A 25,581-nucleotide genomic window follows, 5' to 3' on the forward strand; every position below is an offset into this window, starting at 1 on the left:
GATCGGACCGTGTTGTCGGATAATCCGACCGTGTGTGGGCTCCATTGGACTGTTTCCGTCGGAATATCCGATGGACTAAGTTTTCCAGGTTGGCTATAAAACTTTCCAACAACATGATCCGATCGGACCTTGTCCGATCATGTGTAGAGAATTACGAATGGACAAAGTGCCACGCATGCTCAGATCAAATTCCTAGACCAAGGCTATTGGCTACTAGCCTGAACGTAGTCCCGTCGTAACAAAATAACGTCATCACGCCCTGAACGATCGCACATTCCGACAACTTTGTGTGTATGCAACAGTTTCGTACAAAATCCGTCGGACAAAATCCTGACGGATTTGGTTGTCGGAATGTCTGACCGTGTGTACAAGGGCTCAGACCTTTCCACTGCCTTTGACAAAGTTGATCACTCACTCCTCCTCGATAAACTCTACTGCCTTGGCCTTTGCAACTCTGCACTTACCTGGTTCTCCCCTTACCTGTCCCAGTGAACTTTCAGTGTCACATACTACAGCAACTCCTCCGCTCCTCTTCCCCTTTCTGTTAGGGCACCCAAAGGATCTTTTCTTGGGCCCCTCCTTTTTACTCTGTATGCAATGCAATTCCCTTCTCCCTGGCCTTCCTTTACACAGGCTATTCCCCCTTCAGTCTATTATGCCTAGACTTATACACCTCACTAAGCAATCTGTGACTGCTGCCCCTCTCTGACAATTCCTTCACTGGCTTCCACTAGCCCAACATATACAACTGAAAATACTAACCACAATGTGCAAAGCCATCCACAGAACTGCCCCCAGCTACATCCCCAACCTCATATGCAGTTATCACCCAAGTCTTCCTCTATGCTTCTCCCAAAACATCTTCTTCTCTAGCTCCCTTGTCAACTCCTCCTATGCTCACCTCCAGGACTTCTCCAGGTCTTCTCATGTCCTCTGGAACACCCTACCCCAGTAAGTCCAGTCAGCTCTCACTCTGTCCACCTTTAGACAATCCTTGAAAACAAATGTATTTAGGGAAGCCTACCCCATCTCCAATTAGTAACTGTACTTGAGTTACCTCCATCAGATCATCCCCTGCAGCTATCACTTCTTGTACCACCTCCCTCTTCCTTTAGATTGTAAGCTCTGTGAACAGGGCCCCCCTATTCCTTCTATCTTAAACTGTATTGTAATTGTAATGTCCCTCTTTATATTGTAAATCACTGTGCAAACTATTTGCGCTATATAAATCCTAAATAATAATAATAAGAAGAAGAAGACGGCAACCATCTTAGCTGGAAAGGGCAAAGTTATCATCCACTGGCATTGGGTTTTATTTTCATGGTAAGTCCTTTTTTAATTATAACAATAAGCTATAAAACAACAATAAACACTTACTCACCTATAAATCGTATGATTCTCCTGATTAACGGATTCAAGTAACAGCATTCTCCAGTCAGAATCATTTTTTCTTGAACTATCAAGTTTTCTCTTGTGGACTTAATGAAATAAGTAGCTATCTCACCAATAAAAATCTAGGAATGGAAAGAAATACAAAAATTCAATTACCTAATTAAGAAGTAAACAATGCAGTTTAAAGCACTAACTAGGTTACAATATACTTATACTCAAGCATCAGGGTATAACACAGATGCACTAGATTCTGGGTGGTCCAGTTTTAGTAAATCTCCTCCCCAGTGGTCTAAATAGAGAAAAGCACTCAACTTCAAAGTTTATTGACCATTAGGTACATTTTATCCATTCTTGCAGTAAATGTGCATTATTTTACTGTAGTATGCTTACAAATGTATTGTACCTTCATGTGGTCACTTTTGCAGTCTATTGACCTCAAAAGAGTGAAACGCAGAAAGGTAAATTGTTGCGAACTAAAGAAAAACTTCTTCTCAGGATCCTTCACCAATTTTTACTACACTTACACTTTAGAACATCATACTCTACGTCCATCATAGATAATGGGGACAAAGAAGGTAAATGCACTTTAGCGAATCAGACGCTATGCTGGTCCTAAATGTAACCACTTTCTTACTGGGCACTTAAACCCCCCTCCTGCCCAGACCAATTTTCAGCTTTCAGCGCTGATGCACTTTGAATGACAATTGCGCGATGATACAATACTGTACACAAATTACATTTTTATCATTTTTTTTCCACAAATAGAGCTTTCTTTTGGTGGTATTTAATTACAGCTGGGAGTTTTATTTTTCTGTAAACAAACAAAAAAAGATGCAAAAAAAAAATCATGTTTAATAGTTTGTTATAAAATTTTGCAAACAGGTAATTTTTCTCCTCCATTGAAATGCGCTGATAAGGCAGCGCTGGTGGCCACTGATAGGCTGCACTGGTGGGCACTGATAGGCACAGTTAAGGTGGCACCGATAGGCATATATAAGGCGGTACTGATGGGCACAGATAAGGCAGTACTGATGGGCACAGATAAGGCGGCACTGATGGGCAAAGATGGGCACAGATAAGATGGCACGGATGGGTGGCACGGGTGGGTGGCACTAATGGGCACTGATAGGTACTACTGATAGATGGGACTGATGGGCACTGATAGGTGGCACTGATAAGTGGCTCTGATAGGTGGCACTGCTGAGCACTGATGGGCGGCACTGATGGGCACTGGTTGATGACACTGATGGGCACGGATATGTGGCATATGAGGTGCAGCACTGTTGTTGAGGCAGATTGTGGGCACTGATAGGTGGCACTGTGGGCACTGATAGGTGGCACTATGAGCACTGATGGGTGGCACTATGGGCACTAATGGGTGGCACTGATGGGTGGCACTTTTCCTATAATTAGGTGGCACTGGCAGGGGGCAGGTGGGCACTGATGAGTTGGCCCCAGCTCGCCGTGATCGACTGAAGTCCCTCTCACGGCCGCTGGTGATCGGCTATTTTTCCTCCTCGCACTGACAGCGCAAGGAGAAAAAAAAAAGCTGATTACCGGCTCTGTTGTGATCACATGATCAGCTGTCATTGGCTGACAGCTGATCACGTGGTAAGGGGTCGGGATCGACCCCTTGCTCCGATCTGTGATCAGGCGAGTCTCATAGACTCGCTGATCACAGAGCGCGCCCCGCGCGCCCCTCAGGGGGCGCGCAGGCCACTCGTGTACGGGACGACGTCAATAGATGTCGTCCCGGCAAAGCAGTTCCGCGCTGTAGCCGTCATTCGGCTATAGCGCGGATCTCAAGCGGTTAAACAATAATAATAATAATAATAAAAAGAAAAGTTTACTTATGGGATTATGAAGGGTTAATATTCCCCACAATGGGGGGAGTCCAAATGCACACAAGTGGAAGCAAAATATTAATACTTTAAGGAAGGTAAATCAACACAAAAATCAAATGCAATTACATTTAGCTAATACAAACAGCTATGCATGATCTTTATTTTGCCAATAAATATTGGTATTTACTTATATCTCATTAATAACATATTGACTAAGTACTGACACCCTACTAGAGTTCCCTTTGGCAATTATTTTATTAATTGTACTGCTAAATTCTTAGACTAAACACTGAAAACACAAATATGCCAAATGCATGTCTATTTTGATGACTATTATATTTTTCTTATTATTAATTATTATTATTATTGTTATTGTTATAAGGTAAATGAGGGAACCATCTTGTTAAGAGACATCCATTTTGGGTATTGGAAAATTACTGTTAGCATGACATAGAAACCTATTGCTTAAGGTCATATGTGTTTTTTGCTTGTACAAGGTATTTTATCACAAGGTTAGTTATCTGTTCAGAACAGATGGATGCGGTTAAGCTACTTCCCTTTTTGAGAGCAGAAGTAACTCTATGGCGTTAAACCACAAGCCTGTCTTGCACCAGACCTAAGAAACATTTTAAACTGTATAAAAATGTATATATTTAGCTTTTTGTTACTAGGCAGAAATTGCTTGTACAAAAAAACCAAGATGACGTAGTAAAATATACTATCTTGCATATTTTATGTGGCAGTCCCTGATTGGCTAAACCACAGGGCTGTCCTTTAGCTCAAACTAAATAAAACTGTTGTGTGTGCTTCAATATACACATTCATTATTCACGTACAATAGTGTGTATGTGTAATGTTTTGTCCACCGGTGAAAGGGACCTCCGCCCTTCAATCCTAGCCTAGGCTACCAGGGGTTACTTACAGAAGACGAGCAACCTAACAGTTTTGGTACCAGAAAAGTGGGGTTCGTCTTGCGACAGGTAAGTCACTTTACTCTTTTTTACCTGATTGGTGAATGGTGTAAACACTTACTCTGTCCGGGCGGCCGCTACGAACTTAGTTTAAAATTAAAAGAAGTAACTGTGCCTTCGCGGTGGACTAGGCTGGTCCCTCGGGAGGTTAAAAGGGCTCGCAAGGAATTTATAGGTTTAGGGGAGTCCGACTAGGTTGGTCTGACTTAAAACTATTGGTAATAGTATTTTTAACACGGGAAGTAGTAGATTACGCCCGTGACAAAGGGATTGGTGGAGTGGACGCCCATTTGATTTTTTTTAAAAAAAAGTGCACTATAAATTGATAAATGTATTGCAATACGGTTATTTCATGTCTTAAAGTATATTAAGAATATGTCTGTTTCTCTCTAGGTACGTGTGTAAGTATATAGAGTATAAGTTTTAATATAGAGTATAAGGAAAATAATTGTTGTTGTTTAAATAAGTGCAGAGTATGAGGAGCCCTCTTGTAGTGACATAGCATCCGCCTGCCCCCATTGCACGTTAGGTCTACTCTTCCTAAGAATAGATGACAAGTGGATTTTACTGACCACCAGACCAGGGGGGTTCTCTTGCAGACATGGTGTAAGAGGGGTATATCCCGCCACCAGGAAAGATTTACCCTTCATCGTATATTAAGGGTAAATCTTCATAGTTTTATATAAGTCCATCTGCCCCAAAAAAGATCAGGGATCCTACTCCCAGACCAGAGACCGGATTGTTGGACAAACCGGGTGTTATCACCTGTGTCCTGCCACTAGACACACACTGCCCAGACTACTAGATGGGGAATTCTGCAGCAACCCAAGCCATGGCCACCCCATCACCCTATGAATTTGTCAGTAATATGATCCCTGGCCCCCAGGTAGAACCATTTTGGACACAAGTCCGGGAAAGGTGTCACCAATTGGGAATCCATGACCCAGGACCCCAAGGTCCTTGTTCAGAGGAAGACTGGCAAGAAGTCAGTAAAATTTGTCAGGTACATAAGCATTCTTATCCTCCCTGCAAAGGGGCTGACCCACAATACATGAAGGATTGTTTCTGTGCATGGAACAAATGCCTTGGAAAATATAGGCAATTGTGGACAGCAAGGACATTGGAAATCCCAGTGCCCTTATAGGACTGGACAGATTAGAGCAAGAGGCAGAGGCAGGGGATTTAACCCCCAGACCCGCCCACAGTATCCCCGTTATCTGCCATACCAGAACCCTCGTCAACCACTACCCCAATATCCTACACAGCCACAAATAATGCACCGAGGGAAACTCTGTTGGTATTAATGGGACACCTGTCACCCATCCCATCACTCCACCACTGACTGTAGCCACTCCAGAAGGACAGAAATTATGTACCCAAACTTTTGCCGTCTTGTCCTCATGCCCTGTGCCCCTTATGGGACGGGACCTCTTGGCACAACTGTGTATTACCATTAAGTTTAATAAAGAAGGTTCCCTTACCGCTAGTTCACCATTATGTGACTTACATGGCCCTAAGCGACATGCACACAGAGGGTTCCCAAAAAGACATGCACACAGGAGTTTCTTTCTAATGATACCTTCCTCCCTTGACCATCACACAATTTGGGCAGAAAACAAAGGTAGTGTGGGCTTTATTAATTGCACACCATATGCACCCCAAATGCGGTCAGATGCAGGGATACAATATCAAAAACAGTATCCCCTACCCCCAGAGAAAGTCAAAGGCATCTCCCCTCAAATTAATGATTACATATCAAAAGGTATCCTGAGACCAATCATCAGTCCCTGGAACACACCCATTTACCCTGTAAAGAAGGCCAGTGGCGAGTGGAGACTCGTCCAAGACCTCAGAGCAGTAAACAAACAAGTGATTCCCCTCCCACCCCTAGTCTCAGACATCACTTTTATTTTCTCATGCATACCGGCAGACTCTCTATGCTACACAGTAATTGATTTAGCGAATGCTTTCTTTAGCATTCCCATTGCAGAGGAAGCCCAACCTATGTTTGCTTTCTCCTGGGCCGGGGGCCAACTAACCTGGCAAGGGTATGTAGACAGTCCAGCCGCCTTCTCTATGGTACTCAACGAGACTGTCAAGTCTTGGACTTCTGAGCGAGGGTCGGTACTAATACAGTATGTGGACGGCCTGCTCCTGTGCAGTCGAACTGCTGAAGATTGTGCGGTCGATTCAACATCACTGTTACAACACCTAGCTCACGCTGGGCATCTAGCCTCAAGGAAGAAAATACAATGGTGCCAGCCACAGGTAGAATACTGAAATTGATAGACTGGACAGAGGACAGACTAAAAGCTTTTAAAGCCTTACTACACAGTTTGTCATGTGCACCCGCCCTAGGGTTGGTAGACTATGGTAAAGCTTTTCAACTATACTGTGTAGTCTCGGGGACCTCTTTTGCCGCGGTTTTGACACAACAGCATGGAACAGGCTACCGCCCTGTCTCCTACCTATCTAAAAAAAACTCCCCATCCAAGTACAGGGAATGCCATTCTGTCTCCAAAATCTTGCTGCCTGTGCAATGGCTGTACAAGATGCAAACAAATTAGTGCTAGGTCACCCATTGACTCTCTATACCACTCATTCAGTCACGCATCTTATTCAGAACATGAATACCCAACATATGACCTCGCAAAGACTTAGTGGTTATGAGATAACACTGATGAACACTGATAACCTCACACTCAAATATGTGCCTGCCAGCAACCCCGCTGTGCGCCTTTTGCATTCCATGTTGCGTTTACCACATGACCCAGACATTATACATGACTGTTCGGAAAAGGTTGCTGCTATTACCAGTCCCAGACCGGATCTCACTGACACCCCTATCTCAGGTGCAGAGGATGTTTTCGTTGACGGTAGCTGCTCACGTCCCTCTGACTCCACCTTTTTAACCGGTTATGCAGTTGTTCAACTACCAGACATCGTACTGGAGGCAAAATCATTACCTCCTTCTTCAGCCCAGGTAGCAGAGTTAGAAGCCCTCACTAGGGCCTGCATTCTATTCACCGGTAAAGAGGTGAACGTCTACACAGACAGTAGATATGCTTTTGGAGTGGTGCATGATTTTGGTGTGATATGGGCCAATAGAGGTTTTAAAACAGCAGACAACAAAATAATTGCCAACTCCACACAGATTAGTGCTCTCCTCCAAGCCATTCTTCTTCCAAAAAAGGTAGCCATAATTAAAGTAAAGGCACACTCCTCTGACAGCAGTCGTGTTTCAAAAGGGAATGCTCTTGCTGACAGAGAAGCTAAAAGAGCTGCTGCCTTTTCCCCTAACCCACCTGCCCCCACAACAATGTTTTTCAAGGAACACTTCGCAGCACCTAACTTTAAAACTGTCATAGCACAGATGCAATCAATGGCCACGGAAGATGATGTCCATTTTTGGACAAAGGAAGGATTGACCAAAGACCCTGAAGGTCTTTGGTCAAAAGAGGGGAAGATCCACATGCAAGAACAAAACTATCACCCTTTGAGGTCCTCATGGGAATCCCCGCAAACATAGAATTACCCCCATTAGACCAAGACACTGATATTGACATTTATTCTCAACAGGAAATGTACGTGAAAAATCTGGTAAGTATGCTCCACGAAATAAACGAACAAGTTTCTGTCACCTTTTTTCCCTCTTCCCATAGAACCAACGCATCCCTTCATCCCTGGGGATAAAGTGCTGATCAAATAATTAGCACAAAGAAAGAGTATCGGACCGGCTTTCTCAGGACCATGGAAGGTGGAAAAGGTATCCAGGACCGCAGTGTTAACAGACCTAGGAAACACCTGGATCCACGCCAGCCGTCTTAAAAAGTGTCCCCAGCTTCCCTCGACTCCAGAGCCCCTGGCAGTGACAGAGAGCAGCAACTCCCAAGAACAAGATCTACAAGAAGTTCAGAGAGGCATAGAACAAATTTCCCTGGAAGATCCCACACCCCCTCAAAAGGACAAAACAGAGCCAACAACTGCCGGGATGAGAAACGAAGAAGAAGAACAGAACTCTTAGATAACAAATAATCAGAACTTTAAAAAAACAAAGATGCTTTCTCCATCAGTGTCAGGGAAGGCTGTATGCCTTTGGGGTAGTCTGGTACTATTTGTATTCCTGCCCACATGGTTTATAGCCAACTGTATATATCATCCAGAAGATTTAGGTCTATTAAAAGGGATATGTGGACCACCTAAGATGAATAATACCCCCGGCCAAAGACATAGTAGAAGTATTGTACCCGTTAATGAGTCACCTAAGGGACTGACTAACAAGATGTTACTACTAAAATTCAAATATAGCTATGCTCAAAAATCTGGTTTTGAGAAATGCTGGATTTGCAGCAAGCTACATCCCAGTACAGCTAGAATCCCTCTCATGGCAGTCCCCTTGAATTTTACCCCCCTCCTTAATGGAACACCCCCTATCGTCCTAACGAATGTTACTAGGACCCTTCCAAATAAAACCCTCACTTTCCAAATTATAGGTAGAAGCCACTTCCCAGACTGGTGTTTCCGACTGGGAAACACCACAGATGGAGCCGAGGTTTGCAAACAAGCAAAACTTAACATTTCAATGACATCATTTAACAGTCCTTCTTTCTTCCATACTTCAGATCCCACCCTAAATGCCACCTTTTTAGACTTTCTTAGCTCCAGTACCAAGACTACAATACACCAATTAATGTCAATTCTGGTGCTCTCTGGCCTTTCTGATACTCTTAGGAACGTGTTCCATAAACGACCCCTAGCTCTAGGAAATACCATATATATATGCTGCGGCAAACTCTGTCACCCCTGGATCCCAACCAAACCCCAGGGGTGGTGTTACCTTGCAGCCCTGGTTCCTATCATGGGGGTATTAGGGGATAACAAGGGAAGTCACCTCCTTGAAGCCAGCATGCATCCTAGATATCCCCTTAGACACCGTAATAAACGAGAATTGTTTTTAGAAAAAGATATGGCCTGGGCATGGTTCCCTTCCTGGACAGGGTGGGGAATTGACCTAATGAAAAGATTAAATAATTACACTGGCATAATTGATGAGATTCTGGAGGAAAATTCTGATGACATAACCAAACTAAATCTAGAAACTAGGGCAATTAGGAAGCAACTAGAACTACATGAGTTGGCTATAGAAAGTATGAGTGCAGCCCTTACTGGCCTCTGTGAGACTACTGAGGATTATGAGTGCTGTACCTGGATTCATAATACCAGCATCGAAGTCCCAGACTACTATGACGTTATTGCCCAACACAGGGAAGAGGTAAATAAACTACAGAAAGAGGCAAGGAACATAGGAAAAAACTGGGATCCCTTCTCGAGCAGTTTTAGTTTTGGGGGATTAATATCTTGGCTCCGAAATGCTGCCATGACAATTGTCACTGTGATTCTCTTCATTCTATTTTTATATGCCTGTTATAAGATAATCAAATGTTTATGTAAAAAGGGAAACACGGTCGCTCCGAAGGATCTGAAACTCACTTCCATTGTTAAGGATCCAACGGTATGGTATAGAAACCAAGAGCACAAGGGTTCGGAGTATGAAGCCTGTGCTATTAAATTAGAAAAGGAATGATCATTATGTAAATCACAGAATGATCAAAGGGAGGATTATAAGGTAAATGAGGGAACCATCTTGTTAAGAGACATCCATTTTGGGTATTGGAAAATTACTGTTAGCATGACATAGAAACCTATTGCTTAAGGTCATATGTGTTTTTTGCTTGTACAAGGTATTTTATCACAAGGTTAGTTATCTGTTCAGAACAGATGGATGCGGTTAAGCTACTTCCCTTTTTGAGAGCAGAAGTAACTCTATGGCGTTAAACCACAAGCCTGTCTTGCACCAGACCTAAGAAACATTTTAAACTGTATAAAAATGTATATATTTAGCTTTTTGTTACTAGGCAGAAATTGCTTGTACAAAAAAACCAAGATGACGTAGTAAAATATACTATCTTGCATATTTTATGTGGCAGTCCCTGATTGGCTAAACCACAGGGCTGTCCTTTAGCTCAAACTAAATAAAACTGTTGTGTGTGCTTCAATATACACATTCATTATTCACGTACAATAGTGTGTATGTGTAATGTTTTGTCCACCGGTGAAAGGGACCTCCGCCCTTCAATCCTAGCCTAGGCTACCAGGGGTTACTTACAGAAGACGAGCAACCTAACAATTGTTATTATACACTTTTGATTCCCTTCATAACCAAGGTCAAAACAAATGCGCTGACCAATTTTGGCATGTTTTAGAAAAACTGTACATTATCATGCAACTATTTAATGTAAATGATATCTTGTTTTTGTTTTTTCAGGACAATTTTGGTTTTCATTTAGTAATTTAGTAGTACATGTTAATAGATACTGCATCTCCTTATTTTGTTTTATTACCAAGCTGCTACTACTCTAGCTGTATAGTTTATGCCATTACAATGACCCGCTGCCAAAAGGTAAATATATAAATACATTCTTCTACTTCTGGCAATACCGCATATGTTTAAGTTATTTGTTCTTTGTACCCATAACAGGGTCAAAAAGCAAAAACACAAAAAATTATGCATTTTCTTTTTTGTAATACCTAAACCAACTGACACTGACACTTAATATAAAAGCTTTTTTTCTACCTAAAACACACTGACTGTAACACTGACACTGACAATAACACTTACACTGATACTCTGACACTAACATTGACACTCACTAAACTAAATAAAGCCCTGATCTTTTTTATCTTTATTTTTTTTCACAAAATGTTTTTGTCATTTACACAGACTTCTCCTCTAGTGAGAAGAAAAACGTACAATGTATAATTTCCTCTAGATAAGAAAAAACAGGGCAGGTCTTCACAGTAGTTACATGACTGAGAGCCAGTTCTACTGTTTTCTGATCATTAGTGCGAGACCAGGAGCTGTCAGTTGCGCGTATATGTGGTGCGCAGGAAGAAAGCCCACTTCCTTGATGCCGTATATATATGTGTGATGTGAACATAAAGGAGTTAAAATGGAAGTAAACCCTTCCAAACAACTTTGACCTACAGGTAAGCCTAGATTAAGGCTTACCTGTAGGTCCAAGTAATATCTCCTAAACCTATATGGTTTAGGAGATATTTGCCCGAAAATGGGCACCGCTGTCTACGGCGCATGCGCCGTAGACAGCGGCGCGCAGGCGCACTAAATGCGGCAAGTCCAAGAATGGATTTGCCAAATTTGTCTACTCCCGTGCGCATGCGCGGGAGTGACGTCATCGCGGCTCCGGCGAATGGCAGCGTCGGAGCTCCGAGACGCGACTCCCGTGCGCATGCGCGGGAGTGACGTCATCGCGGCTTCTCCGCTGTCATTCGTCGGAGCTGCGAGAGACGCCACAACCAAGATGGATGCGGCGGACTACAGGTGACAGCGGCGACTTCGCTGGCTCCTGTGTCAGGTAAGTGACACATAATGAGCTACTATGCGATGCATAGTAGTCCATTATGCTTTACCTTTGCAGGGAAAAAAAGAGGAAGTAAACCCATCAGGGTTTACTTCCTCTTTAAGTACAACTTCAGGAATACATTTATAAAAATAAACATACTGTCTTCATATATACCCCATCATTAACCGTGAACCATTAAATGTCCATGTAGATAAGTAAATCTAGTGGACGTTCAGGTACTGCACAGCACATTTAGATTGTGTTTAATATCAGCTTGGGATACACTTTTGGTTCCTTTTCAAGTACTTCTGACCTCCTAAGTTGTTGTATCTTGTTGTTTTTACATCTATGTCAGTGGTTCTCAACTACTGTCCTCAGGACCCACTAACAGGCCAGGTTTGCAAGATAACTGAAATACATCATTGGTGATATAATTTGCTGCTCAGTGATTGCAGTATTCTAGTCTGCATCTGCCCAGGTAATACTTAAAATCTGGCCTGTTAGTGTGTCCTGAGGACAGGAGTTGAGGACAACTGATATATGTCAATGCAAGTGAAAATCAGTTTAAAAGTAAGAGACAGTGTAAAAAAACTTTTAAATAAAATAAGTAATATAAATAATAATTAAAAAATTGTAAAGCACCCCTCCCCTGGTGCTTACGTGTAAACGCAAATGCATATATAAGTCAAGCATGCATATGTAAACAGTGATCGCATCACACATGTGAGGTATCACTGCAAATGTCACAGTGAAAGTGATAATTCTAGCACCAGAGCTCCTGTGTAACTCTAAACTGGTAACATGTGGTAACATAAGGCTTTTAAAGCGACACTAATAGAGGTGCTATAGTTTAGTGCCACTTCATGGGTGTACGCAATTTTAAAGCAATGCATGTTTGATATCTATTTACCCAGTGTAACATCATGTTTTATATTTTAACTAAAAATTGGGTATTATATAGTGTATTTTTCCCCAAAATTTAGTTTTAAAAATCGCTGCTTAGATAATGTTTTAAAAAATGGCAACACTCACCATTTTATTCTCTAGGGTCTCTGCTAAAAAAAATACATAATGTTTGGAGGCTCTAATTAATTTTTAAGCAAAACAAAATACAGAGTTTTCATGTAGGGGAGAAATTTCAGAACTGGCTTGAGTAGGAACTGGTTAACAAAGAGGAGGGGAGGAGTATATTCAGGGCAAAAGCAATGCTCTAGCTTGGCTGGACGAGAGGAGAGCATAGGAAGGGAGAGAGGAGGAGATTGTGTTCTCACACAGACTGCACACTATGGAACTGACAGGGAGAGAGGAAGGGGGGAGGGGGAGATGCAGAGATGCACAGGAGAAAGCTGGAATGACGGAGGCATGTAACCGGCCACAATTTCATGGCTCAGCAGCTATGATAGCTCACAGAGCTCACATGGCAAAAGCACTAAGCTATAGCTCATGCCTTAAAGGTACAGGAGCATGTTTTTTTTAGGGTTACAACCTCTTTAATTCATTCAGATCTTTGCAGACCAATGGAAAAATTGACTCCAGGAAAGAAAAGGTCTTGTCTCGATTTTATAGATGACTACCCCAGGTATAGTACACTATATATGTTACATAACAAAAGTGAATTACCAGAGAAATGTCAACAGTATTTGGCTCAAGTAAGCAACACATTTGGCAAGATGCTGAGTGTATTGTGCACAGATGATGAAACTGAATATACAGGTGATAACACACAGGCAATTCTTAGAAAGCATGGCATAATATTTCAAACTACTGTACCATACAACCCAGAGCAAAACTGGGTTGCAGAAAGTACATTTATGACCACATACTATCTCCAAAAGAGACTACCAAGAAAATTACCAGGAAAAACATCATATGAACCGTGAAAAGGAGAAAGCCCTGAATTTAAACCATCTAAAATTTATTGGAAGCAACATCCCAAAAGAAAAATATACAAAATGGGATGCTTGCATAAAGGAAGGTTTACTTGTGGGGTACAGCTCAAAAGGGATACAGAATTATACACCAAGACACAAACAAGGTAACCATCAGTAGAAGTGTAATTGTCAATGGAACTTCAATGTGTTCAAAATTTCATGAACTAACTTAAACCCTTTAAATGAGTGAAATTTCACCATCAGTATCACATGAAGATAAGTGACACAGAAATATAAATTGATGCAGAAAATCCAGATGCTGTAAAATAAGTAACCAGGCCACAGAAGGCTTCAAACAGGAAATCTGCCAGAAGCAATAAAGACATTCCAGCCAAACATCTGTCCTATGATGCTTGTGTAGCATTAAAACCAGAGCCAGATTCATGGGATGAGATGCAAAGACTCATGAGAAACAAACTTGGGTCAGAGCTGCTGATGAAGATTGCAGATGTGTTGATGAAACCACTTGCGAAAAACAGATTTATAGAACTGAGATCTGAAATGGTGTCAGTTGGAATACAAGGAGTAGTTGTTGAGTGTTGGAATACATTGTTCATGTATTTTGCGCAACAACTACATCAGCCAATAGATAGCAGTGTTTATAAGTTTGTAGCTTCTCTATGGTAAACGTTATGTCTTTTCTCTGTATAATAAAGTTTCCTGTTTCCTATCTGCAGTTAAGAAGCAGTTAAAGTGATTGTAAAGTCTAGTTTTTTTTTTTATAACAAACATTTTATACTTACCTGCTCTGTGCAGTTGGTTTTGCACAGAGAAGCCTGGATTCTCCTCTTCTTGGGTCCCTCTTCGCTGCTCCTGGCCTGACTCACAGTTCCATGTGTCCAGAGACATACAAGGGTCCCAGAGACAGCGGGGACCATTCGCATTGCATTTATAGAATGTATTAAGATAAAAAACCTTCTGCCTTTACAACTCCTTTAAAGCCCATGTGGACTGTGCATTGTCTGTTCTGTATGGTTATATACAAATTTCTATTGCCCGTGTAAATTATTGCCTTTTTATGATAATATTTACTTGCTGTGTCTTTCACATTTTAAATATTAACTAGTCCTTATTTTGTTATTAAATACAGACTAAAAGACTCTTGGCTATTTATGTTTAGACCAATGTATACAGAATCTTTACAGAACATGAAAAGGATAAGAAGTCCTATTCCTAAAGTGCGTGTGTGTGTGTGTGATTTAATAAACTGTATTTTGCTTCATACATTCACTCCTGTGCAGAAGAAGCTGTTGTTTATTATATATCTTGATCCATTCAAAAAACATATATTTTTACCGATGATTAGGGATGAGTGAACCAAGCAATTTGTTCCCTGCCCATTCTCTAAAACTAGTGGGAAATCTGCAGATCCCAACACAGGGCTTAAACCCTTTTCAAAGCCAGGTTCACACCTGTGCGGGTGGTTCCCGCTAGAGGTCCGCACCTGTTACTGCAGCCGCAACTACCCGCATAGGACAATGAGCCGTATACGTGGGGATGCACACTGCGCACACTGGAAATCGCACCTGCACTGGGAACCGCACTGCACTTGCATATATGTATCAAAATTATCTGGACTACAATGTCACATTTAGGCTTTTTGGTAAAATTTAAAGATACTGTAAATGAATATTAAAATGGATATGCCAAATGCTGACAATGCTGGGTATGCTGAATACTGTGCATTGAGTTTTCAACTGAGAGAACTGTATAACACTTAATGCATAAAAAACGAATAGAATTAAAGTGGGAACAGTCTGACAAACACATAAGCTTATTAGAGAAAATCAAAGCACAGCCCTTACAACAACCACCAGTAGCCTTTTACTGTAATATTTGCTTTAAAATAATTCTTACTTAAAATTCAGTGATTTCTCTATGTGTTTTTTGTTACATTTTATAATTCTATACATGTATTTAAAAGCACGTTGTCAGAGTGCAATGTTTCACATAAATAATTAAGAAAGCTTTGTAGATAAACTACTTACAATAGCTGTTGGTGTTGCAGCCAGCACACAGTACAGCACCAGAGGGGAAATGAAACTTTCATCTTCAGTCCCTGGGTATGGTTTCATTAGATTTCCATCTTGGCAGAAGAAGCCTTGAATGTGCACTTGAAAGGTATCCGTACACTCAAAGTAGTATGCAAGCAGAACAGTGCCAGCCATAATGACAAGCTGAAAATAAAGCATAGCAAGTTAAAACAGACATAAAACCAAAGGTCTTATGACAGCAATTTCCATTAAGCAATCATGTTCCCATCACCCAAGCAATCTTACAATAACTGCGGCTGGATTGTTTGCACGTGTACAATATCCAATACATAAGCCTTTTGGCAAACTGACTTAATGAGTGTGCCTAATCGAACTTGGTTCTGTGTCTGGCTGACAGAGGGATACCACCGGATTACAAGCCTTCATAAAATAAAAAGGGCATAGGAGCGTCACTAATGATACCCTGATCTCAGCAAAGGAAAACACTTTACTACTGAATGTACACCAAACAGCATCAATAAAGTGCCTTGTGCTGTAGTCGCCAACCCTCTGACATCCATAGGGTGACCTGACATGCTGCAGTGAAAGGTACCCCACACCAAAGGACTTCTAAAAAGTGTTGTGTAAAAATAGCTACTTTCTCAAATACTTGGCTGGCTTGTGGGTGGGTTCTAAATCTTGTCTTTTTTTCAGATGTAAGACTGTACTGCTGCTTTTTGTGATGAGAAAAGAAAAGAGCTCTTTTGACACAAAAACACAAAGGGACACCTTTTGCTGCAAAATATTTCACTTAGGCACTAAAAAGGAGACTCTGAAACTGAGCTGCAGCATGGTGGCCAAGACCATACAGTGGTTTAACAGGACAGGTTCCACTCAGAACAGGCCTCGCCATGGTCGACCAAAGAAGTTGAGTGCACCTGCTCCAGAGGTTGTCTTTGGGAAATAGATATATGAGTGGTGCCAGCATTGCTGCAGAGGTTGAAGGGGTGGGGGTCAGCTTGTCAGTGCTCAGACCATACGCCGCACACTGCATCAAATTGGTCTGCATAGCTACTGTCCCCGAAGGAAGCCTCTTCTAAAGACGATGCACAAGAAAGCCTGCAAACAGTTTGCTGAAGACAAACAGACTAAGGACATGGATTACTGGAATCATGTCATGTGGTCCTATGAGACTAAGATAAACTAATTTGGTCTTTATTTGGACCCACTGTTCGGCTTGTGCTGTGACTAGGTCCAGCACAGCTGGAGCGGTGCAAGCACCCTCTACCTGGGAGAGCTGGATCATGTATTAGATATGTGATCCAGCGCCGGAGAGCTGTTCTGCCACCATACTCCTAGGTGAAGTGGTTGGCAAAGTGGTTAAGAAATAATGAGTTGATTTACCTGCTAAAAAAATTGTATTTCTGTACATCTAGCTCTAAGATTTACACAGCACAGCCACACCACACTGCCCTGTCTGGCTCCACACTCCTAACCTGTGACTAGATAGTGAAAAGAGAAGCAGCAGACTAATACGATCCTCTCTCTACCACTCTGTGCTCTCCTCTTATCAACATGCTCTTTTTACTGCAGCACAACTGATTTTCTGACTGTGCTGGTTCTTCTAATTTAGTTTGAGCTATGCTGTACAGGAACTGCAAGAGACTGATACCAATAAAAGTTCATATAATTACACTGGATGCAATATAAATTTAAGGATATTTTATTGAATACCACGGTGAAATAATATGTGGGTTTATTTTTTACATCTGTCTTGAATTCAGCATAAGGAATATGAACATTTTGTTTAAAAAGGATGGTTTGCTGATATACAGTGTAACATTTTTCAGTGAAGAGTTCCAATTCCAAATTGCAACAAACAAGCTATTTCTACCAATCAGAATTCAGTCAGCTGAAGTCAAGGGAATTACGTGATGGCATCAGATTGGCTACTTTGGGTTACTGCACTTAAAGGTTCAATCCACCCAAAAGTGATATTTTATTAGACAAATGTTCCTGTAGCATGTCCGCAGTTTCTGATGTGCAGTAACCTCTAGCAACCAAGCGGCAAGCAGAAATTATGTGTTGTAACCTTTAGCAACCAGCCAGTGAGTGGTAAGGAAAAGCTGTAACCTCAGGCAACCTACTGCAGTCGCTGGTAATCTGCTGCAGTAAACAGATTTGGAGTTCACCTGCTATTTTTTGTATGTCTCAGAATGGGGGGGGGGGGTGCAAGAAAATGTTTGCCCAGGGTCCAATCAATATCAAAGATGGCCGTGACCGCTATCATAATAGATGTGCAGACCTGGGAACTCAAGAACTCAAGTGCTAAGTTCTTACCAAAGAACTTGGTAAAGAATGTAAGGCCGCGTACACACGGGCGGACTGTTCGCTCAACTTTGTCCGCTGAACAGTGTTTCAGCGGACAGTCCGCCCGTGTGTGGGGCTTCAGCGGACAGTTTCAGCGGACAGTTTGACGAACAAAGTTTTTCGGAAATTCCGAAAAACTTTTCGCTGAAACTTTGCCACCGCCTCTAAAAGAGCTATAAGAAGGCGCGGTGGCCCGGCAGAAGAACCGAAGAGGGGGACAAGACCCCCGAAGTCGGGAGAAGAGGCCGGCGGTGGGGAGGAAGGAAGCCGGACTCCTCCGCTAGCAAAAGAGCTACACGAAGATAGTGGAGGAGTCCGGCGAGAAGACCCCCGAAGACGGAAGACCCCCGGAGCTGTGCAATAAAATATTTTATCTCGTGTGTTGTGTTTTTTTTTTTGGGTACTTTTATTTTACAGGTGAATGGGTAGGGGTACATTTTACCCCATACTCATTCACATAGGGTGGGGGGGCCGGTATCCGGGGGCCCCCTTATTAAAGGGGGCTCCCGGATTCCGATAAGCCCCCCGCCCGCAGACCCCGACAACCAACGGCCAGGGTTGTCGGGAAGAGGCCCTTGTCCTCATCAACATGGGGACAAGGTGCTTTGGGGTGGGGGGCCGTGCGGCCCCCCCTTCCCCAAGGCACCCCCCATGTTGAGGGCACACAGCCTGGTACGGCTCAGGAGGGGGGGAGCGCTCGCTCGCCCCCCTTTCCTGGCCGGCCGGGTAGCGTGCTCGGACAAGGGTCTGTTGTGGACTTTGGGGGGACCCCCACGCCGATTTTTTTCGGCGTTGGGGTTCCCCTTTAAGTCCATTCCAGGCGGCGGAGCCCGCGACGTCTCCGTCGCGGGCCCCGCCTACCTTCACACGCGCTCGAAATGAGCGGACTGTTGCCTCGTGTGTGGGCTTTCAAAAGTTGCGCGGACTTAGTACGACGAACTAAGTCCGCTCAAAAAAAGTGCCGTGTGTGGGCAAGTTCCTTCATTCAAAAGTTTGAGCGGACTGTTTGACGAACTTAGTTTCGGCAAACAGTCCCCGCGTGTGTACGCGGCCTAACTCTTCTACATTTGCTGGAAATCCGAAGATCAGTTTTGGGTAGACCGATTTTATTTAATAAAGCTGCAGAACTCCTGAAGACACAGCAATAAATGACTATGCTTTTCATCATAGCCCTGAAAGGAAACAGACTTCTCTGCTAGAGAGAACTCAACTTCAACTGCACATAAAAGTTCTTTGCAGTTTTGTACATAAATATTTGATTATCAGACTCAATATTGTATCATTCCTGAAAAAGAAACCTAGGGCATTTGAAAACTTCCATTTTCAATATTTTACAAAGCTATACATTGTATCACACATTTTCCTTTCAGTGATAGCTAACACTAGAAACTCAACATCCAGGATATGATGTGGTAAGTACAAAGTTAATTTCTAGTCATTTGTGTTTGCCTGACATGCAAATTGTTAAAAAATATTAGACTGTCTATTTAAAAGCAAGTCTGCAAATACATATATAAAAAAAATTGCAGTTGTCCTTGCACTTGTTTTTTTAAGTGCAAAACTTAAACTTAACTGCCCCCTTAAACTAACATGATGGCCGAAGAGGGTGGTACGCATGCTATAGCCGTGATGTTTTGCATTGTGGCAAAATTGTTACCACAGTTCATGTTCAGTACAGCTAACAAAAGCAACATATTCAAGTCAATGGGGCTGCGCCACCACTGTCCTGTGTTACATGTGGTTGTGGTATACTGCTGCAGCCTTTCAAAGGTTAAAACAGGAATAATGGAGGTGTTATATTGCCTCCAAGCTGCTTGTCAAATGTGGCAATGGCAACTACAAGTGTAAAGGAACCCAAGCGGTCCATTTCCTTTATAATTTGAGGTTCTATTACACAAATCTGTTGCATTTATTAGCATTACATGTTACCATGAGACCTGAGATTGGTTGGATGCTCCCACTGTTTGCTGTGGACTGATGGACTTTTTTTTACATGTAAGCAGATTCTGTTTTTATTCGATAAACCCTGTTCCATTTCTGGTACCTTTCCGCGCTCTGCTTTGTGTTTTTCCTTCAAAAGCTGGACCTTCCCAAAGTCCCAAAGTGGCACTGTGGAAGCTGTGTTTGGTGCTCTGCAAACTCCCAGAAAAGATAAATGGCATTACTTCCTCAGATGCCATAGGACTTCTCTGATTGAGATCTTTGGAACTGGATTATATATACAATATATCACAAGTGAGTGCAAGTGAGTGCACCTCTCACATTTTTGTAAATATTTTATTATATCTTTTCATGTGACAACACTGAAGAAATGACACTTTGCTACAATGTAATGTAGTGAGTGTACAGCTTGTATAACAGTGTACATTTTCTGTCCCCTCAAAATAACTCAACACACAGCTATTAATGTCTAAACCACTGGCAAAAAAAGTGAGTACATCCCTAAGTGAAAATGTCCAAATTAGGCCCAGTTAGCCATTTTCCCTCCCCGGTGCCATGTGACTCCTTATGCCGTGTACACATGATCGGACAACCCGCCGGACTTTCCGAACTGAGGTCCACCGGACTTTCCGAACGAGCGGACCTGCCCACACACGACCGGACTTTTCCGGCAGATTGTCCTATGGCGGGAGTCCGCTGGACTTTTGAAATGAACGGACTTGCCCACACACGGAGTAAAGTCCGTTCATTTTGCACATGTCTCCAGGTAGCCGGGACTAGCGAAGGAAGTCTATGTCGCCACCTCCATCGGCGAGATTGAAACCTCGCTAGCCCAGTCACCTGGTATGGATTTAAAGGGGAAGCCCTATGCCAAAAAAACGGCGTGGGGGTCCCCCCAAAGTCCATAGCAGACCCTTATCCTAGCACGCAGCCTGGCCGGTCAGGAAAGGGGGTGGGGACGAGCAAGCGCCCTCCCCCCTCCTGAGCCATACTAAGCTGTGTGCCCTCAACATGGGGGTGATTTGGGGAAAAGGGGACCTGCGGCCCCCCACCCCAAAGCACCTTGTCCCTGTGTTGATGAGGACAAGGGCCTCTTCCCAACAACCCTGGCCGTTGGTTGTCGGGGTCTGCGGGCGGGGGGCTTATTGGAATCTAGGAGCCCCCTTTAATAAGGAGGCCCCCAGATACCGGCCCCCCACCCTATGTCAATGAGTATGGGGTACGCTGTAGCCCTACCCATTCACCTGGTGAAAAAAGTGTAAATAAAAAAACACAACACAAGTTTTTAAAATAATTTATTAGACAGCTCCGGTGGGGTCTTCTCTTCTTCCGTCTTGGGGGGTCTTGCTAGCGGAGGAGCCCGGCTTTCTTCTTCGTCGTCGCTGCCGTCCGGGGGTCTTCTTCCGACTTCAGGGTCTTGTCCCGCTCCCATAGGGTGGGGGGGGCAGTATCTGGAGGCCCCTTATTAAAGGGGGCTCCCAGATTCCGATAAGCCCCCCTGCCCGCAGACCCCGACAACCAATGGCCAGGGTTGTCGGGAAGAGGCCCTTGTCCTCATCAACATGGGAACAAGGTGCTTTGGGGTGGGGGGCCTTTCCCCAAAGCACCCCCCCATATTGAGGGCACGATGGAGGTGGCTACATTGACTTCCTTCGCTAGTCCCGTCTACCTGGAGCCACGTTCAAAATGAACGGACTTTTCTCCATGTGTGGGCAAGTCCGTTCATTTCAAAAGTCTGGCAGACTAGCACACAGACGGGCGGATTGTTTGCTGGACTGCTGAGTCCAGCGGACAATTTTGAGTCAAAACTTCTTTCTAAGTCCGCCGGACTTTTGAAAAGGAAAAGTCCACCGGAGCCCACACACGGGCGCATTGTCCGGTGGACTCTGGTCAGCCAGACCAAGTCCACCACAAAGTCAGATCGTGTGTGCGCGGCATTAGTGTTACAAGGACTCAGGTGTGAATGGGGGGCAGGTGTTTTACATTTCTTGTTAACGCTCTCACTCTCTCATACTGGTCACTGGTAATTCAACATGGCACCTCATGGCAAAGAACTCTCTGAAGATCTGAAAAAAAAAGAATTGTTGCTCTGCATAAAGATGGCGTAGGCTATAAGAAGATTGCCAAGACCCTGAAACTGAGCTGCAGCATGGTGGCCAAGACCATACAGCGGTTTAACAGGGCAGGTTCCACTCAGAACAGGCCTCACCATGGTCGACCAAAGAATTTGAGTGCACTTGCTCAGCGTCATATCCAGAGATTGTCTTTGGGAAATAGATGTATGAGTGCTGCCAGCATTGCTGCAGAGGTTGAAGGGGTGGGGAGTCAGTGCTTAGACCATACGCCGCACACTGCATCCAAATTATCTGCATGGCTGTTGTCCCAGAATGAAGCCTCTTCTAAAGATGATGCACAAACAGTGTGCTGAAGACAAGCAGACTAAGGACATTGATTACTGGAACCATGTCCTGTGGTCTGATGAGACCAAGTTAAACGTATTTGGTTCAGATGGTGTCAAGTGTGTCTTGCCTACAGTCAAGCATGGTGGTGGAAGTGTCATGGTCTGGAGCTGCATGGGTGCTGCTGGCACTGGGGAGCTACAGTTCATTGAGGGAACCATGAATGCCAACATGTACTGTGACATACTGAAGCAGACCATGATCCCCTCCCTTCAGAGACGGGGCCGCAGGGCAGTATTCCAACATATCGACCCCAAACACACCTCCAAGATTACCACTACCTTGCTAAAGAAGCTGAGGGTAAAGGTGATGGACTGGCCAAGCATGTCTCCAGACCCAAACCCTATTGAGCATCTGTGGGGCATCCTCAAATGGAAGGTGGAGGAGTGCAAGGTCTCTAATATCCACCAGTTCCGTGATATCATCCTGAAGGAGTGGAAGAGGACTCAAGTGGCAACCTGTGAAGCTCTGGTGAACTTCATGCCCAAGGGGGTTAAGGCAGTGCTGGAAAATAATGGTGGCAACACAAAATATTGACACTTTGGGCCCAATTTGGACATTTTTACTTAGGGATATAGTCGCTTTTGTTGCCAGCGGTTTACACATTAATGGCTGTGTTGCGTTATTTTGAGGGGACAGCAAATTCACACTGTTATACAAGCTGTACACTCACTACTTTGTAGCAAAGTGTAATTTCTTCAGTGTTGTCACATGAAAAGATATAATAAAATATTTACAAAATTGCGAGGGAGGGTGTACTCACTTTTGTGAGATACTGTAAATATACATACACACTCACTGGCCACTTTATTAGGTACACCTGTTCAATTGTTTGGTAGCACAAATTGCTAATCAGCCAATCACATGGCAGCAACTCAGTGCATTTAGGCATCTAGACACGGTGAAGACGACTTCCTGAAGTTCAAACCAAGCATCAGAATGGAGAAGAAAGGGGATTTAAAGCGGTTCACCACCCTGAAGTGGAAGTTCCACTCATCTGATCCCTCCCCCCCTCCGGTGCCACAATCTGCACCTTTCAGGGGGGAAGGGGTGCAGTTACCTGGATAATCCAGGTATCTGCACCCACTTCCGGGACAAGACCCCCGCAGACCGCCACAGATGCCCCCCCCCCCCCCTCGTTGTGTTCTGGGAAACACACAGTTCCCAGGACACAGCGGGGACCAGCAGAGACGTGCAGCGCGACTCGCGCATGCACAGTAGGGAACCGGGCAGTGAAGCCACAACGCTTCACTTCCCGATTCCCTGCCGCCGACATCGCTGGACCCTGGGACAGGTAAGAGTGAATTTATTAAAAGTCAGCAGCTGCAATATTTGTAGCTGCTGGCTTTTAATATTTTTTTTAAAGGTCCAGAACCACTTTAAGTGACTTTGAATGCAACGTGGTTGTTGGTGCCAGATGGGCTGGTCTGAGTATTACAAAAATTGCTGATCTACTGGGATTTTCATGCACAACCCTCTGTAGGGTTTTACAGAGAATGGTCCGAAAAAAAGAAAAATATCAATTGAGCTGATAGAAAGTCAACAGTAACTCAAATAACCACTCGTTACAGCCAAGGTATGCAGAATTATGAATGCATAGCACATTGAACCTTAAAGCAGATGGGCTACAGCAAGAGAAGACTCCACCTGGTGTCAGCTAAGAACAGGAAACTGAGGCTACAATTCATACAATTTGATTGGAAAAAGGTTCCCTGGTCTGATGAGTTGTGATTTCAGCTGCACAATTCAGATGGTAGGGTCAGAATTTGTCATAAACAACATTAGAGCATGAATCCATCCTGCCTTGTATCAATGGCTCAGGCTGCTGGTGGTGGTGTAATGGGGTGGGGGATATTTTCTTGGCACACTTTGGGCCCTTTAGTACCTATTGAGCTTTGTTTAACCACTTGCTTACTGGGCACTTAAACCCCCCTCCTGCCCAGACCAATTTTCAGCGCTGATACACTTTGAATGACAATTGCGCGGGCATACAACACTGTACCCAAATGAAATTTGTATAATTTTTTTCCCACAAATAGAGCTTTCTTTTGGTGGTATTTAATTACAGCTGGGAGTTTTATTTTTTGTTAAAAAAAAAAATCATGTTTAATAGTTTGTTATAAAATTTTGAAAACAGGTCATTTTTCTCCTTCATTGAAGTGTGCTGATGAGGCGGCACTGATAGGCTGCACTGGTGGACACTGATAGGCTGCACTGGTGGGCACTGATAGGCATAGTTAAGGCGGCACTAATAGGCACAGATAAGGTGGCACCGATAGGCACAGATAAGGCAGTACTGATGGGCACAGATAAGGCGGCACTGATGGGCAAAGATAGGCACAGATAAGATGGCACGGATGGGTGGCACGGATGGGTGGCACTAAGGGGCACTGATAGGTACCACTGATAGATGAGACTGATGGGCACTGATAGGTGGCACTGATAGGTGGCTCTGATAGGTGGCACTGCTGGGCACTGATGGACGGCACTGATGAGCACTGGTAGATGACACTGATGGGCACGGATATGTGGCACTGGGGTGCAGCACCGTTGTTGAGGCAGATTGTGGGCACTGATGGGTGGCACTGTGGGCACTGATGGGTGGCACTGTGGGCACTGATGGGTGGCACTGTGGGCACTGATGTGTGGCACTGTGGGCACTGCTGGGTGGCACTATGGGCACTGCTGGGTGGCACTGATGGGGGGCACTTATTTATTCATGAGGTGGCACTGGCAGGGGGAAGGTGGGCACTGGTAAGCTGGCCGTGATCGGGACTGATGTCCCGATGAAAAATAGCCGATTACTGGCTCCGTTGTATCACATGATCAGCTGTCATTGGCTGACAGCTGATCACGTGGTAAGGGGTCGGGATCGACCCCTTGCTCGGATCCATGATCAGGTGAGTCTCATATTTGAGATGTGATGAAATGGGAGATTTGCATCATAGATGTGCAGCCGACAAATCTGCAGCAAATGCGTGATTCTATCATGTCAATATAGACTTAAATCTCTGAGGAATGTTTCCAACACCTTGTTTAATCTATGCCACGAAGAATTAAGGCAGTTCTGAAATCAAAAGGGGGTCAAAAAATATCAAGGTGTACCTAATAAAGTGGGCAGTGAGATTATATATATATATATATATATATATATATATATATATATATATATATATATATATATTATATTCATACACACACATGCACATTTTTCTTCCATATCCCTAATTATCATCATATTTTTATTATCGTTGTTTTTCCCCTAATTAGTATTAGCTA

At 43.6% G+C, this 25,581-nt stretch overlaps 1 protein-coding gene across 2 annotated transcripts in view; it reads right to left on the reverse strand.

Annotated features, from left to right (window-relative positions):
* PLPPR1 (phospholipid phosphatase related 1) overlaps positions 1–25,581 on the reverse strand; it is a 243,565-nt gene that overhangs the window by 30,294 nt on the left and 187,690 nt on the right. For both annotated transcript variants that reach the window (XM_077475271.1, XM_077475270.1), the window contains exons 3-4: positions 15,548–15,736; positions 1,382–1,514 (exon numbers count right to left, since the gene is read on the reverse strand). In XM_077475271.1, the coding sequence (XP_077331397.1) occupies positions 1,382–1,514; positions 15,548–15,736 (322 nt within the window). The remainder of the gene's footprint in view (positions 1–1,381; positions 1,515–15,547; positions 15,737–25,581) is intronic.

The sequence above is a fragment of the Lithobates pipiens genome, unplaced genomic scaffold (genome assembly GCF_037356315.1).
Source record: "Lithobates pipiens isolate NorthernLeopardFrog02 unplaced genomic scaffold, aLitPip1_a1.2 Scaffold_13, whole genome shotgun sequence".
Classification (NCBI taxonomy): Eukaryota; Metazoa; Chordata; class Amphibia; order Anura; family Ranidae; genus Lithobates; species Lithobates pipiens.